Genomic DNA, 15588 nt, shown 5'->3' with positions numbered 1-15588 from the left:
AGTGAAAAACACCCAAAAGTCAGAAATAAAATCTACAACACCATATCATTTTTATATATTAGAATGTGTACATAACACATTTTCCAAGAATACATTCAAATTAAAAAGTACACATTCAAGCACATTAGAATGATTGTGAGGAGAGATGGAAATGAGGAAGAAGTTTAAAAAGATTCAATATACAAGTAAATGAACAAACAAGAAAATGAATCTTGCATGGACCAATAATGAGAGCTTAAAAAATATACAGGAAATTGTTAGTTCAGATTTTTATATACAAGAAACTTGAATGGGGGCTCCTGGGTGGCTCAGTCGGTTGAATGCCCAACACTTGGTTTTCATTTGGGTCACGATCTTGGGGTCCTGGGATCAAGCCCCACCTTAGGCTCCGAGCTCAGGGCGTAGTTTGCTTGAAGAAAATTCTCTCCCTCTCCATCTGCCCCTCCCCCTGTGCGTGCTCTCTCTCAAATAAATCTATCTTTAAAAAAAAAGAAACATGAAGGCAAAATGGAATTTCATAGATATCAAGACCAAGCATTTTTTACCCACAGGATTCACTAGAAGATCTTTTAAAGAAGGGACCTTTTCAAGAGCAAAGAAGGAAAGTATAGAAATAATAATGGTTAGCCATCCTTCTTCCTCTTCCTATATGGGGAAACCTGCCCTAATCCAGTTACCACTGACTGGTTGACAAGTTAATGTAGTCCTGATTCTCAGGAGGACAATTTAGCTCTCACACTAAGCTATATCCACAAACTTTGCCATTGTTGGTATAAAAAATGGGATTTTGGCTTTCAGCTACTACACCTTATTTTTTTTTTTTCTTAACTTGTTTAGACCTAATACAGAGAAAAGGGGTGCCATTTATTGGGTCCCCTCAGAGACTTCAACATTTCTAGTAATGAGAACATTGAGAAACGAAAGTGTGGAATTTGGTGTAGTAAAATATACAATAGAATATACATAAATAAACACAAAATACTTAGGATTAAACAAAAGACATGCAATGCCTCTATATTAAAAACTCCAAAGCACTGCTGAGCGAAATTAAAGAAGACCTAAATAAATGGTGATGCATGTTATCATTTTTGCATTGAAAGACTCAGTATTGTTAAGATGCCAGTCCTCCACAAATACATCTGTAGGTTCAGTGCCACTCCAATCTAAATCCCAGGGCTGTATAACTTAATAGTAAAAAAGATAACTTAAAAATGGGCAAAAGACAAACACTTAACAGTGGTGTATATACAAATGGCCAATTAACACATGAAAAAGTAATCATCATCATCAGTCATCAGTAAAATTCACATTAAAACTGCAAGAAGATACCTCTACACAATGACTAGAATGGATAAAACTAGTAAGACTGCTAACATTAAATGTGAGTGAGGATGTAGAACTATTGGAACTCTCATACATTGCTCATGGGAATGTAAAAAGACAATTTCTTATGAAGTTAAGTATACGCCAGTTCTTTGACAGAATCCTTTTCTACGTCTTTATCCAAAAGAAAAAATTTGTCCACAAGAAGACTTATATAGCTGTGTTCATAGCAGCTTTATTTGCAATAGTAAAAAATGAAAACCTGGTGTTACATTCACAAAATGGATTACTATTCAGCAAAAAAACAAAACAAAAAAACACTAGAGAGGGAAAAACTAAGGTGAAAAAAATCAAAACATTATTTCTTATAGGCTAGGCATTGGCTGAAAAAGGATACAAGGGAACTTTCTGGGGCTTTGGAAATGTTCTGTACCATAATATCCATTTGTCAAAAGTATAGAGCTATTGTACACTTCAATGTATGTAAATATTACCAGAAAGAGCCATATATTAATGATGATAGAATGAGGTGGTAGGGAGTAGGTGAAAGTATAAATGATATAAAAATGGCAGAATATAGAGGTACCTGGGTGGTACAGTCATTTAAGCGTCTGACTCTTGGTTTTGGCTCAGGTCATGATCTCAGGGTCCTGGGATCGAGACCCCCCCCCCCCCCCGTCATGCATTTGCCCCTTCTGCCATTGCTCTCTCTCTAAGATGAATAAATCTTTAAAAAAATTAAAAATCTATTTTTAAAATGGCAAAATGTTGACAGTTCAGCTATTATTTTATTTTTGTCTGCATATGTTGAACTATAACTTCTAAAGAAGTTTTTTGTAAAAGATTTTATTTATTTTGCAGAGAGAGAGCATGAGGGGACTGGGGAGGGCAGAGTGAGAAGCAGACTCCCTGTTGAGTAGGGAGCCCGAGGCGGGATTTAACCAACTGAGACACCAGGTGCCCAAACTTTTAAAGAAATTAAGAAAGAAAAAACTCATATTTACCCAGACATTTACCAATGTCAGTTATCTTCATTATTTCCTGTGGATCCAAATTACTATTGTAATTTCCCTTCAGCCTGAAGAATTTGTTAGCATTTCGAAAGTCCCCCAGCCATGAATTCTCTCAGTTCTTTATCTGAAAATGTATTTTGCTTTCATTTTTAAAGAATATAGTTTTGATAGATACAGATTATTGGTTGATAGTTTGTTTTCTTTCATTCAGTACCCTAAATATATTCCTCCGTTGTAGTGTGGCTTTTATTGTTTTTGTTGAGAAACTGCCTGTAATTTGTGTTTTTGTTGCCCTGTACATAATATGCTATTTTGCTCTGCTTTTAAGATAGATTTTCTCTTTATCTTTTGATTTAAGTAGTTTATTTATGATATGCCTGCTTGTGGTTTTCCTTAAATTTATTGATCTGTAAGTTAAAGTCATTTACAAAATCTGGGTTGTTTTGTTCTTTTCTTTTTTTTTTTTTTTCTGCCCTGTTTTCTCTCTCCTCTCCTTCTGGGTCTTTTTTTTCCCCTCTCTGTTTTTCAGATTAGGTAATTTTTGATTCATCTTCAACTTCACTTCTTATCTCCCGTCTTTGGTCTATTCTTAATCCTATCCAGTTAGTTTTTAACTGAAGTTATTGAACTTTGCAGCTAGAGACTCTGACTTTTTTCCCCTCTCTATTCATTTATTGTACACATATCCTACTTTAAGTCTTTGTACATATTTATAATAGCTGTTTTAAAGTACTTGTGTGATTATTGCAATATCCAGGAAATCTTTGGAATTTATTTTTATTGACTGCTTTTTTTTTTCCTCTTCAGTATGGGTCACATTTTTGTAGTTCTTTGCAAGTCTAGTAGTTTTTGATTGGTTACTTGGCATTTTAAATGATGAATTTTAGAGACTCTGGATTCTGTTTTGCTTTTCTGAAGAATAATTTTTATTCTAGAAGGCAGTTAACTTGACTGAATTCAAACTCCAGATCCTGTCTCCTCTATAGTGGTAGCAGCTTGAATCTTTAGTTACTTCAGCTTCCAGCTGCTTATTTTCTGCCAGCACCCTTGGGGTCCCTTCCCTCACTTCATGGTTAGTTTAGTGATCAGCACAGGTCTTGGGAGGACTTTGTATACAGAATTTGGGGATCATCTCTTTGGCTCCCTCTCTTCTAGGATATCCTTCCTAAATTTCTGTAGTTCGTCAACCTTGAACTTGGTATCTCAAGCCCATAAGATTTTGCTTTCTGTTTAACCTACCTCCAGTGACGAGCAGATTCAGCAGTGCCCTCAGTCAAAAAACCACAAATGTGCAAATCTCATCTTTTGCAGATTTACCCCCCAGCCACTATACTCCCCTTGCCAAGAAATGTGTGCTCTCTGCAGGCAGGATAGCTTCCAGAGAGAAAAGGGAGGACTAAGTTTATTTCTCTGAAGTCCAGTCTGATAAGTTACGTTTTCTCCACGACGAAGGAGATAGTGAGGGATTGGAGAGAGGCAAGGAATATACTATTTGAGCTCTGTCAGCATTGAAGTCAAGGCAAGGAAAAGAGGTTCTCTTCTGATACTCCCTGGAATTTTGTTCTCTTAACTGATTGGGCCTAAGCTTGCAGTCAGCTTAGTAGAATAAATCAGCAGTTTGTCATACAGTTGGACTGACCCTCGTGCTAATAAAAGTCTCAGGGGAAAACTAATTGGAAGCAGTCAAGAGCAACCAAAAGCAGACAGAAATTGGACGGGAAAGATGAACCGCAAGTTTTCCCTCAAGACTCTTTATGTGTTGGAACAGTATAATGATTATATCAAATCCAATTTAACTCTATACCAAGATTAAATTCTATTTTCTCTCTCAACTTATCTCCAGCCACCTTATCCAGCGTCGCGTATGAGAGGTTCTGCAGTTAAATGGTAACTAATCTAAACTGCCAGGAATCCAGGAGGATATCCAAAGCAGAATATTCAGAGAATGTCTAGAAAGTGGCCACCTGGGGAAATTTACATGTTATCTTTGTTTTAATTAATGCTTTTTATTTAAACCTACTTGGTGTGATATTAATATGGCTATTCCTGTTTTAATTTTGTGTGTGTTTACCTGGCATATCTTTCTGTGTCATTTTGTTTGAGGTGGACTCCAAATAGCATGTAGTTGGATATAGTTTGTTTTTTATGGTTTGAAATGATTTATATTTGAGAGGAAGTTTGCATTTATCATACTAAATAGTATAATTGTTCTTATTCTGTCATCTTAGTTTATACTGTTTGCCTTAATCTTGTTTTATGTTGCCTTAATCTTGTTTTTCCCGCCCTACTTTTGCTTTTGCTGGTTTTTCTTGCTTTTTTGTTTTGCACCTAGTAATTTAGAAAGTAGACATTCTATTTTTATTTAATTTGTAATTACTTCAAAAAAAAAGAAAGCAAAACTTTATTTCTTTACTAACAATAATACATAAATATCTGTTGATTCCCCTGAAAAGGATGGATGAATCACATTCTTTAGTACCTCTCTGTGGTCCTGCCTCCCACCATTTATTGGAATAATTTAGGCTTTTAAAACTATTATTATTTCTTTTTTTACATCTCCTTAAAGAATACCTTTTACGTTTGCATTTCCTTATATAGCCATGTTAACCATATTAAGAATTACTTAGACATTAATTTTCAAGTTGACAGGTTACAATTTCCATCTTTATTTATTCACTTTTATAGTTTTTAAACCCCACATGGGGCTCAAACTCATGACCCCAGGATAAAGAGTCACATGCTCTTCCGACTGAGCCAACCAGGCGCCCCTCCATCTTTATTGCTAACATATCTCCCCTATACCTAAGATCTTAATTTTTGCTTATTTATTGGATACTAAAGTATTTCTTTGAGTTTTAAAGAAGAGTGTGTACCTGAATCTTTGCATATCTAAGAATATTTATTAAATGTGTATTCTGACACAGCAGTTACAACTATAGCAGGCTTTTCTAAGGAAATGTTAGTAATATGCAAAGATGTATATAAGTTCATTGCAGTATTATTACAAAGCAAAAATTAGAAATGAATAGATGTCTATAAGTAGATTAAAATTAAATTATTTCCAATCATTATTGCAAAATTATAGTTTTATCACCTTTATCTTCTTTTTTTTTTTTTAAAGATTTTATTTATTTATTCGACAGAGATAGAGACAGCCAGCGAGAGAGGGAACACAAGCAGGGGGAGTGGGAGAGGAAGAAGCAGGCTCACAGCGGAGGAGCCTGATGTGGGGCTCGATCCCGGAACGCCGGGATCACGCCCTGAGCCGAAGGTAGATGCCTAACCGCTGTGCCACCCAGGCGCCCCCACCTTTATCTTCTAACTGAATTTAAATATCATTAATCTTTTTGCCTATTACTTGTGCAAGTTGTATCATAAGTTTAGACCATGCAGAACAAATATTAGTATGTATAGCTATTAACATTAATATTCCATTTAGTATCTTTTTCACTTTTTCAATTGGATTAAATACTCGCTGACTACATATATATTACTGAAAAAAATTTAAGAAATTTTAGTCTGTTCCTTGTAGTCACTCCATGGATTCCTTTGGACAACCCAGACCAGAAGATAACCAGTCAGTAGTTAGCAGAATGCAAAAGAAATACTGGAAAACTAAACAGGTCTTTATCAAAGCAACGGGAAAAAAGGAGGATGAGCATGTGGTGGCATCTGATGCTGAACTGGATGCTAAACTCGAGGTAAATTTGAGGATTCTTTATATTGCATATAAGTGGTTATTCTTTGGGACCATGAAGAACTTGCAGATTTGATAATAGAATGTTTAATTGTATTCATCTGTCAATCAGATCTGGGTAGAGGTTGCAATTCTCACAAATTGAGAATTGGCAAAACTGGTATTCATAAATTAGAGAAAGAATAATTTCTCTGGCACAAGTATTAATTTTTAAGTTAAATATTAATGATTATATTCCTAATTGAGACCATATGCTCATTATATATCATGTCATAATATTTTGTACTACTTTTACATGAAGTCTTATACCTCACTGAAATTAATTGAAATCAAATAGTGAGGTTTTTTTATTTTTATTATTATTTCTTTTAAAGTTTATTTCTTTAAGTAATCTCCATACCCAGCGTGGGGCTCAAACTCACAACCCTGAGGTAGAGTTACATGCTCCACCGACTGAGCCTGCCAGGAGCCCCTGAGTAAGGATTTTTATAAGTTAAGAGTTTTTGTTTCTATAATTAAGGAAGAGAGTTAATTAAGTATTTTGTAATGTGTTTTTTGGCTGTGTTTTTCATTTTATATAAAAGAAGTAATTACCATGAAACTACTTTAAACCTGTAAGTGTTTTACACTTTTAAATAATTAAACTAATTAGAGGAAGTCTCCTGTATATACAAAAAGGTCTGGGTTTTAAATGCAGGTTTACTAATTCCATGTATGGATACTAATTGAAGATGCCTTTTAAAAGTATTTCCAAGTAGGAGTTCTGTTATGCTTGGATTATAATCATTTGTTTCAATCTTTTAAAGTATAGTTCTCATTAAATAGGTCATAATCTACTAAGTATTTTTATTCTACAAAACGTAAACTTATGTCATGGCCATAACAAATATGGAAATAGATAAGAAATTAACAAGCTTTTACTATTTGTGTTGAAAAGTGTTCTTCTTATGTTTTAATGACAAATGTGGAAAAAATGAAAGGACTTGATTATAAGTAATAAATGTTTTAAGGCTAAAGGAGCTGTTTACTGTTTCCACATATATTCCCACAGAAGTAAATTTTCCTGTCTTGTTTTACATTGTTGGGTAATCTGTGTGACATATTTCATATTCTTGTCCAATAGACAAATATGAAATCACTCAAGTACTTTCTCCTACATTTGTAGTATATTTTTTAAGAATGGGAACATTTTTCATTGTACGTATACTTAAGTCATCATGTTGTATGCATTAAATATATTACAATTTTGTCAAATTATACTTCCCTTACATTTAAAAAAATTTCATTGTAAAAATAAAAAGAAATTGTTTATAAATCTTTCAAAGACCCATGGGGGGAAAAAAAGCAACTATAATCATTTTATCATAGTAGAACAATCATTTTTATATCTTTTTCTAGTCTTTCATAGGATTTTAAAACTGCTTTTTTAAATTGCCAAGTCCATATACCAGTTCATTTCAAACATACCTAAACTTATGTGGAAAGTTGATGGTTGCTCCTCCATTTAGATTTTAGTGTCTATCACTGATCTTCCTTAGGTCAGATCACATACCAGAATAATAACAAAACTGTTTCAGAGAGGGAATATTCAGGCTCAACGGTGACATTGGAAATTTATTTGATACTCAAAGGGTTAGTGCCTAATATTATGCTACAGTGCCAAGGTCTTTTTGAACTAAAGTCTTGTAACAATTCTTAAGCGTAGGACTTTGTGGGAAGAAGGCTGTACCCTAAAACCTATGCCACCTCATTTCCCTGGGAAAACCTAAATTTAAAGATTATGTGTGAAGAGTTACCTCATGTGTATAATGTGTCCTAATCTCAAATTTTCATGTGCTTACTTGAAATGGATGTTTTATTTTTCTGTTAGCTATTAGCAACAATAGTGATGAAGGGAAAATTCCAAACGAAAATAATCCAAAAGTAACTTATTTTTGATGTTGTAATATATTACTTAATTTTATGGTAATTCACTCACCTGTTATGCTTAAAATAATACTATAGAAAAGCCAGATTGAGAGTTAACATTTTCTAAGGTTATCTATACTCTTTTCGTCTGTAATTGGCAATATTTGATACAGTTTATATTGGATTTACATTTTTGCTATTTAGATAGTTTGGGGCTGAGGGGAGGACAAACTCCACAGTTACAAGTTTTTATTAGTTCCCATGTATTTATCACCATTTTTTCCAACCCTCATGGGGGAATCTAAATGAGGGAATCTAAATTTTCTATATCAAAAATAAAACCAATACTGAAGTACCTCAAAGTCAAGGAAAACAGACATAACATTTATAAAAGAATGTTCTGCTTTCGAAGTGCTTATAACAGATATGTTATATTTGTTTATGGTTCTTTAGATTGTCCTAATAAAATTTATATTTCAAAGGTTTTTCACTCCATTCAAGAGACATGCACTGAACTTCTGAAGATAGTTGAGAAATATCAGCTAAGACTCAATGGTATGAAATCCTAGATATCTATCCAATAATTCTCATTTAAAATAAATAATTCACTTGCATTTTTGAGAATGAACTATTTAAGGTTAAAACAAGAGTTTACTGAACTATTTTGTGAATGGTTCTTTATGACAAAGAAGTGACAGCAAGGAGCAGTGGGAATGGGGAGCTAGCAAGTGAGTGGACTTGAGTTCTGCTGCTGCCTCAGAGGTACTGAGGGACTTCCCTTTCAGTTTGTTTTGTGTTTGTTTTTTTAACTAGGCTCTGTGCGCAACGTGGGGCTTGAACTCAAGACCCCAAGATCAAGAGTCGCATGCTCTACTGCCTGAGCTAGCCAGGCACCCCTTCCCCTTTCAGTTTTTAACTTTAGCTTTTCCAACAGTAAACCAGAGTGAGATTAGGCATGACATTAGTCATTTGTCACTTTAAGCTTATAATTTGAACACTTTATGGGCTCCCCCTTATTAGTCTTATTGTGATTAGAAGGTGAGACTTCTAAAACTTTGTGGTCAAAGACCACTTTTGTTTCATGTTTTACTTTCAATCTGTTGTGAACTGATATTTTTATAATATACAATAAAAATTAATTTCTAGAAAAATGAAATTAAGATATGCAAAATACAGGCACACATTTTTATTATTAGATTCAACAGATATAAAATAGTCAAATTAGTAGGTTTCTAAACAGATTCTTAGTTTTGGTACTTGCTACAGGCTGGTAACAAATGCTTCTGGACTGGAATTGGTCCGTGGACCACACTCTGAGTAGTAGTATACTACATGACAACTTTTAGGGTTTCAGCAGTAAAATTGTGGATGTCTGTGGGCCTGGAATACTGAGCATAGGTCAATGAAGACAGGGTGGGAGTCAAGATTAAGTTAAGTTTAAATAGAATAGGAATACTTTGTAAGAGGCAGTGATCCTAAAATGCATGTCTGCACAATTGCTAATGCATCATTTGTGGTTTTGTCATTTTGGAATCTTTTTTTTTTTTTTTTCATTAAAGATCAGTCTTTCCCAAATCAAGTTCCATGAATTCACTACATCAGAACCATCTAGAGCACTTGTGCGTGGGGGGGAAGCAGATCCTAAGACCTATAAAATCAGAATCTCTGGAAATGGAGCCCCAGGAATTTGCATTTTTAAAATAAGCCTCTCTTTCCCCCCAAGTAATTCTTATGCTGTGAGAATTTTAGTTGTGTGTTTTAAACAAATGATGAAATGAAACAATTAACTATACTGTAATTTTTTCCTAGTTATATCAGAGGAAGAAAATGAACTGGGGCTCTTTTTAAAGTTTCAAGCAGAACGGGATATGACGCAGGCTGGTAAAATGATGGATGCTGCTGGCGAGGCTCTCTGTTCTTCAGCCAAGCACAGGTTTGCGGTGTTCTACACCATCCTTAAATCTGTAGTCAGCGTGATAGTTGTGACCTATGTTTCTAAATTTGCATATCTGTAAAGGTTACCGATCGTTTCAGTAAAGGGTTAAAAGAGAGCTATATTACAGCATATAATTGTTTTGATGCCTAACTCTTATTTATTTTGTATGTAAAATAATTACTTAGAAATTGACATTCTAGGCTGCTTAATTCCTAGAAATAGACTTTAAGCCTATATTTAAATTTCTTATGTGGTTTAATATAACAGGTACATACATATAAAATATGTAGATTTAATTATTTTCTTTCTCTTTTTGGATACTATCTAGAAGTACATTAGAACTTTTCTTCTTTTTAAGCAGAGAGCCTTTTTTTTCTTAATTATTTGGCATTTATCACTTTACAAATTTTTAACAAAGATACCTGCTGCAAAGAATCTCCTCCATTTACCGAATACAGCAAAAATCTTTGCATTTTCAGAAGAAAAATAAAAACAGGTCTTTTCAGACCTGTAATGACGATGTATTAACTTAAGTGGCTTTATTCTGAAACACCACATCAGTGCAAAAGCCCATCATTAAGGAAGTAAAAAAGGGACACTCAGTAGACACTCAGTAGAAGGCCCTTCAGTGCCACTAAGTCAAAACGCGTCAAAACTGCGTCAAAAACGCGGACTAGAGGAGCTGGGTTTGATTGCTGTTTCTTAAATTCTCAATTTTTTGTCCTCATCCTCAGCTGCTAAGAACTCAACACTGATTAATTCTCCTAGCATTTTATCTACTTTTCTATACCTAGATTTTACCTCAATTTGTCACATGAAAGGCTTTTTCTATTTATAGGATTATGTTTTGTGAATACAGGGTCTCTTTTACCCATGGAACTCTTTTCTAAATGGCAGAATTACTTGGCAGATTATTTACACATGGATTGACATCCAAAATGTTGCAAAAATAATATATTTCTTAAAATAAAAAAAGGGAGAGATAAAGACGTCATTATTAGCAATTCAAAGTTGGCTATATGATCTTTATTTGCTTTCTAAAGTTCCTTAGGCATCTTAATAATTTCCTATTTTATAGACTCATCTTGACAGCAGATATGCTTTATGGTTTTAAACCTTTGTTTTTATTTTGTTTTATTTATGGGATGTACATCCCTCTGGTTTTTATCTCTCTGCCATTAGACTGGCCCTGTACACTCCTCTGTCTCGTCTTAAGCAAGAAGTAGCAACATTCAGTCAAAGGGCGGTATCTGATACCTTGATGACAATCAACCGGATGGAGCAAGCACGCACAGAATACAGAGGAGCCCTGCTGTGGATGAAAGATGTGTCCCAAGAACTGGACCCAGACACCCTAAAACAAATGGAAAAGTTCAGAAAAGTATGAAGATCCTTTCCCTTTCTGTTCCTTGATACATAAACCTATTGAACTTACACAGAATAATTTAATCGAGATCATAAAATATCAGGCTATTTTTGAAACACATTATATTATAAATTCTTGGTTGCTTGGAGATCTTTGAAGTACAAAAGGTTGTTACACTTTTTTTTTTTTACTCTGAGTGACATCCCCACCCTATCAACCTTTTCTATTAATTTTTTTATCCCTCTCACAGTAGATGTCACTACCCTTTAAATGTTGCTTCACTGGACTTTTGGGATTTGTTTGCAGAAGGGGAATAGTTTATTAGTGAGGAAAAAATAAACTAATTAAAGTAAAAATTCAGGTAACTTGATTATTATAAGAAAAAGTGAAGATTATCAGATTCTTCTTCTGCTACAATACATAGCTTGACCACAGGCTTTTAAAGTATGTATGGACTTAACGTTTTTGCTAAATAAACTACTTATGAATTGTATCCCCTAAATTTACCATATATGAACAATAAAATTCATTCCTTCATTTAATAAATATTTAGAGTACATATAATACAAATCATATTTAATATTGACTGAGCTTTTACTCTATACCAGCCATGTAGGCCACAGCAACCTGTTACTCTTTCCCCATTATAATCAGTGACAATTAGAATATAATCCAAAGGAGTTGTTAGACAACATTGTGAATACACTAATGCCACTGAATTGTATATTTTAAGTTTATGTTATCTGAATTTCACCTAAATTTTAATAAAAAAAGAATGCATTCTAAACCTATCTGGACCCAGACAGCCCTGCACAGTCTGTTATCTGGTCCCTGTGCAACCACATCTTGCACTTTCTATACTCCAGCCCTTTCCATGCCCCATGAAGGAATATGTTCTAGCCTATTCCATATTGTTCTGCAAACATATTAAGCTCTTCACCCACTTTTGTCCTTGCTTTTCCCTGAGCCTGGAATGCTCTTCTCAGAATCTTGGCATGGCTCCTTATCATCTTTCTGTCCCAGTTCAAACATCTTGCATGAACTCACCAAAGGCCTCCCTGATCATCTTACCAAAAGTAGTCATTTCTTTTCACTTATATGTTATCTTTACAACTTGAGATGATCTTATACATTTATTTACTACTGCTTTTTCCTGTGCCTCCCCACTCAGGGATGGTGGGAAAGAACATTGTTTTGTTCACCACAATATCCCAGTGCCTGGCACATAATAGGTACCTTATAAATACTTGTTGAATGAATGAATAAGTATATTTAAAAGTTGAATATTCATGCCACTTGGTGACATATGACTTACCTTAAGTATAAGAAATATGATAGGCCTATATTTAAATTTATAAATTTATCTCCATGATTCAGAGCTATTATTAATGCTTCTCAACACTTTAACTATGTTCCCTTTCCACTCATTCTTCTATTAGCTAAATATTATCCATCAGTAGTTTTGGATGTTTCTTTTTATTTGGAATCTGTGGGGTTTTTTCTTCTTAACTATATACTTTCCATTTATCACTGCGTACTTTCTCAGCATAAAGATAATCTGCTGGAAAGAATCTCTTACACTTACTAAAAATAGCCAAAATCTTTACCCTTTATCATGAAATAATACAAGAAAAGGGAGGTAGCCTTCTTTATTACAATTTCATGTGTCTGAAAATATGTTTCATGAGCCTGTATGGTACATTTATATCTGCGTTATCGGTAATAATAATAAATATTGTGGTTTCAGGTGCAGATCCAAGTGAGAAATAGCAAAGCTTCTTTTGACAAGTTAAAGATGGATGTTTGTCAGAAAGTGGATTTACTTGGAGCTAGTCGCTGCAATATGTTATCTCACTCACTCACTACCTACCAGGTACCCACCTCCATGGTCAGCATGTCCTTGCAGTAAAGATGAGTGGTGAGATTCCTTTTTAAAAGTTGTCTAAAGGGTATTAAAACATTGCATAATCAGATTCCTTTGACTTTGAAAACTGACTTACTGAGGTTATGACAGAGAATCTGAATTCTAGACTAAAAAAGACCTTCGGGATTGCCTACTCCTGTATCTTCATGTTATTCTCCTTGGTGTCCTAGGAGAGGGAGACTTAGGGGCCGTCTAGGTTTGAGAAGGGTGTGTTGAGGCAGGATTCACATCTCATTAACACTGGTTCACCCAGAACTACTCCACTTTGAACTTCTACACTCAGTTTCATTTGAAGCAAAGATGCTGTGGCCCAATAGTTTAAAACTTTTCTGTCATTTTATAGCTGAAGAAAGTGAAACCTAGGAGAATTAAAGTAAATGGCAGTGTTGGGCTAAAAGCCTAGGTTTTCTCATGCTGGGTCCCGTGTTCTTTTCATTCTGCCAAGTCTCCCTCTCCCACCACTTTAACCTCAGCAGTCTCACCTGTGCTTCTATTACCCCAAATCACACATAAATATCATGCAATGAATAAGCGAGATGTTAATTATTAGCAATAACTATTTTTAACATGTATTCGTGAATGGCAAAATAGAATAAAATGTATTTACTTAAGATAAGAATAATAAAGGGAATGGACATTCACTGGGCCTTGTAGGAAATCTACCTCCTTGGATATAGTACCGCGGAATACAGGAGTCAAGAAAGGACGCACTTAAAAATAAAAGTATCTGGCAATCCATGTAGCATACACCTGAAACACAATAGCTATTAGTTCAGTTCTCTTTTATTATCTCCACTCAGCCCCCTCACATTGAATAGGAACTCTGAAGCATCAAGGAAAATGTCCAATTATTTGAGCCGGCTTGAGAACACTTTTTTTTTTTTTTTTTTGGTCTTTCTTGTGCCCTGAATGAAAGACTAAATTCAGTGGTACATACTATTTTTTTCCAATTAATAAAAGTTTATATATGCTTACCAACATAAAGATTTACACATATACCCCTAATACAAATATGGTATTTTTGTGCTTTTAACGTTTCTCTTTTGGACTCTTCAGAAGGTGTTCTAATCTACTAGCATTACTCTCTGGCTGACTCCAGTGTACATTCCAGTGCTGTATACAGATAGGCACATATATATGCTGATACAGATGCCAGTTCTTAGGCAGAATTACTATTTACATTGCTTTCTGGTTCCCCAAACTTGGAAATTGATTTTACTTCCTACTGCTTATTATTCAGCAACCATTCATCTACCTACACTAGTGAGGAAAAATAGCAGTGAAAAAAAGAGAACTGTAGTGACAACGCTTCTTTTTCTACAGAGGACACTGCTTGGATTCTGGGAGAAAACAGCTCGATTGATGTCCCAGATCCATGGGGCCTGTCCTGGCTTTCATCCATATGATTTTGTAGCTCTCAAGGTATATTTCTTTCCATGTTCTTTTGTTAGATATTATACTTCATTTGGATAACATTGAAACTATTTTGTGCTAAGCCTAACTTTGAATTTACAAAACGTTAGGAAATATTTTTCTGTATTCCTTCGGCCAGTCGTTTTTCTGTACTTCTCTGGTTCCAAGTGCTACCAGCAACCCTAAACAGATACGTGAGAATACTGCTGATGGGCTCAAGATATTGGAGGGGGTTCGTTGGGGGGAGTTAAAGAGTGAGCAAGAGAAAAGAAAATTAAAATGCAAACGAGATAAGAAAAAGTTATGGAAAAGAAAAACTTCAGAGGAACAAGCAATGGAAAATGGTCATAGGTTTTCAAAAACAACCAGAGTACCTACTGACAATTTTAGAAGTTAAAGAAAAATTTCCTTGCTTTACTTTAATACTCATGTTGTAGATGTGATTCATGATGCAAAAATTATGGGTGATTGCAGCTGAAGAGACTACTGTATAGTATTAGATCATCTCTTTCTGTAATGCTTACATGTAAAAGGTACTCTCGGGTTGTTAACATTTGTTAACATCTTCCTGTTAACCTTCTTTGCATATGGCTTATCTAGCAGAGTCACACCGTGGTAATCATTTCTTTAATTTGGTAGGCTAGGTTTCAGGGCCTTTGAATTTATCATTCTTCCTTGTTTTAAATAGAGTTTGAAAATGTTGTTGAGATTACTCAAGCTAGATGTGGTATCTGTGATAGATTCATATCTTGCGCCTGTGTATTCCTGGGGCTTCGTATGGATTTTTAAGTCATGTTCTGACATAGCATCTTCATTCTAATAGACAACCTTGTATTAGTCTTTATGTTTTTTGTTGTGTGTATGTTTTGTTTATTTTTCTATATTAATGTTTCACTGGATAGCATACTGTATTTTTAGGCAAATTTAATATCTAATTTCTGTTCAGATGAAGGCAAAAATCTTTAGCCATATTTAGAGCATTGCAGTCAAAGTCAGAAACACAGTGTA

The 15588-nt window shown here is 34.5% G+C and overlaps 1 protein-coding gene across 5 annotated transcripts in view; it reads left to right on the top strand.

Moving 5' to 3' along the window:
* Nucleotides 1-15588, top strand: part of ICA1L (islet cell autoantigen 1 like) — a 73831-nt gene that overhangs the window by 24493 nt on the left and 33750 nt on the right. For 3 of the 5 annotated variants that reach the window (XM_087862838.1, XM_087862823.1, XM_045806526.2), the window contains exons 1-7: nt 5463-5607; nt 5869-6037; nt 8424-8496; nt 9751-9874; nt 11060-11258; nt 12991-13116; nt 14491-14589. In XM_087862838.1, coding sequence (XP_087718964.1) covers nt 5561-5607; nt 5869-6037; nt 8424-8496; nt 9751-9874; nt 11060-11258; nt 12991-13116; nt 14491-14589 — 837 coding nt within the window. In that variant the 5' untranslated portion in view covers nt 5463-5560. Of the gene's footprint in view, nt 1-5462; nt 5608-5868; nt 6038-8423; nt 8497-9750; nt 9875-11059; nt 11259-12990; nt 13117-14490; nt 14590-15588 lie in introns of those variants that run through there. The other 2 variants (XM_087862828.1, XM_087862831.1) reach the window with 1 other exon arrangement.

This window comes from Ursus americanus, chromosome 1 (assembly GCF_024610735.1).
Source record: "Ursus americanus isolate L20-20 chromosome 1, mUrsAme1.1.p, whole genome shotgun sequence".
Taxonomy (NCBI): domain Eukaryota; kingdom Metazoa; phylum Chordata; class Mammalia; order Carnivora; family Ursidae; genus Ursus; species Ursus americanus.
Note: the sequence above shows the minus strand (reverse complement) of the source record. Positions and strands in the feature narration are given on the sequence as shown.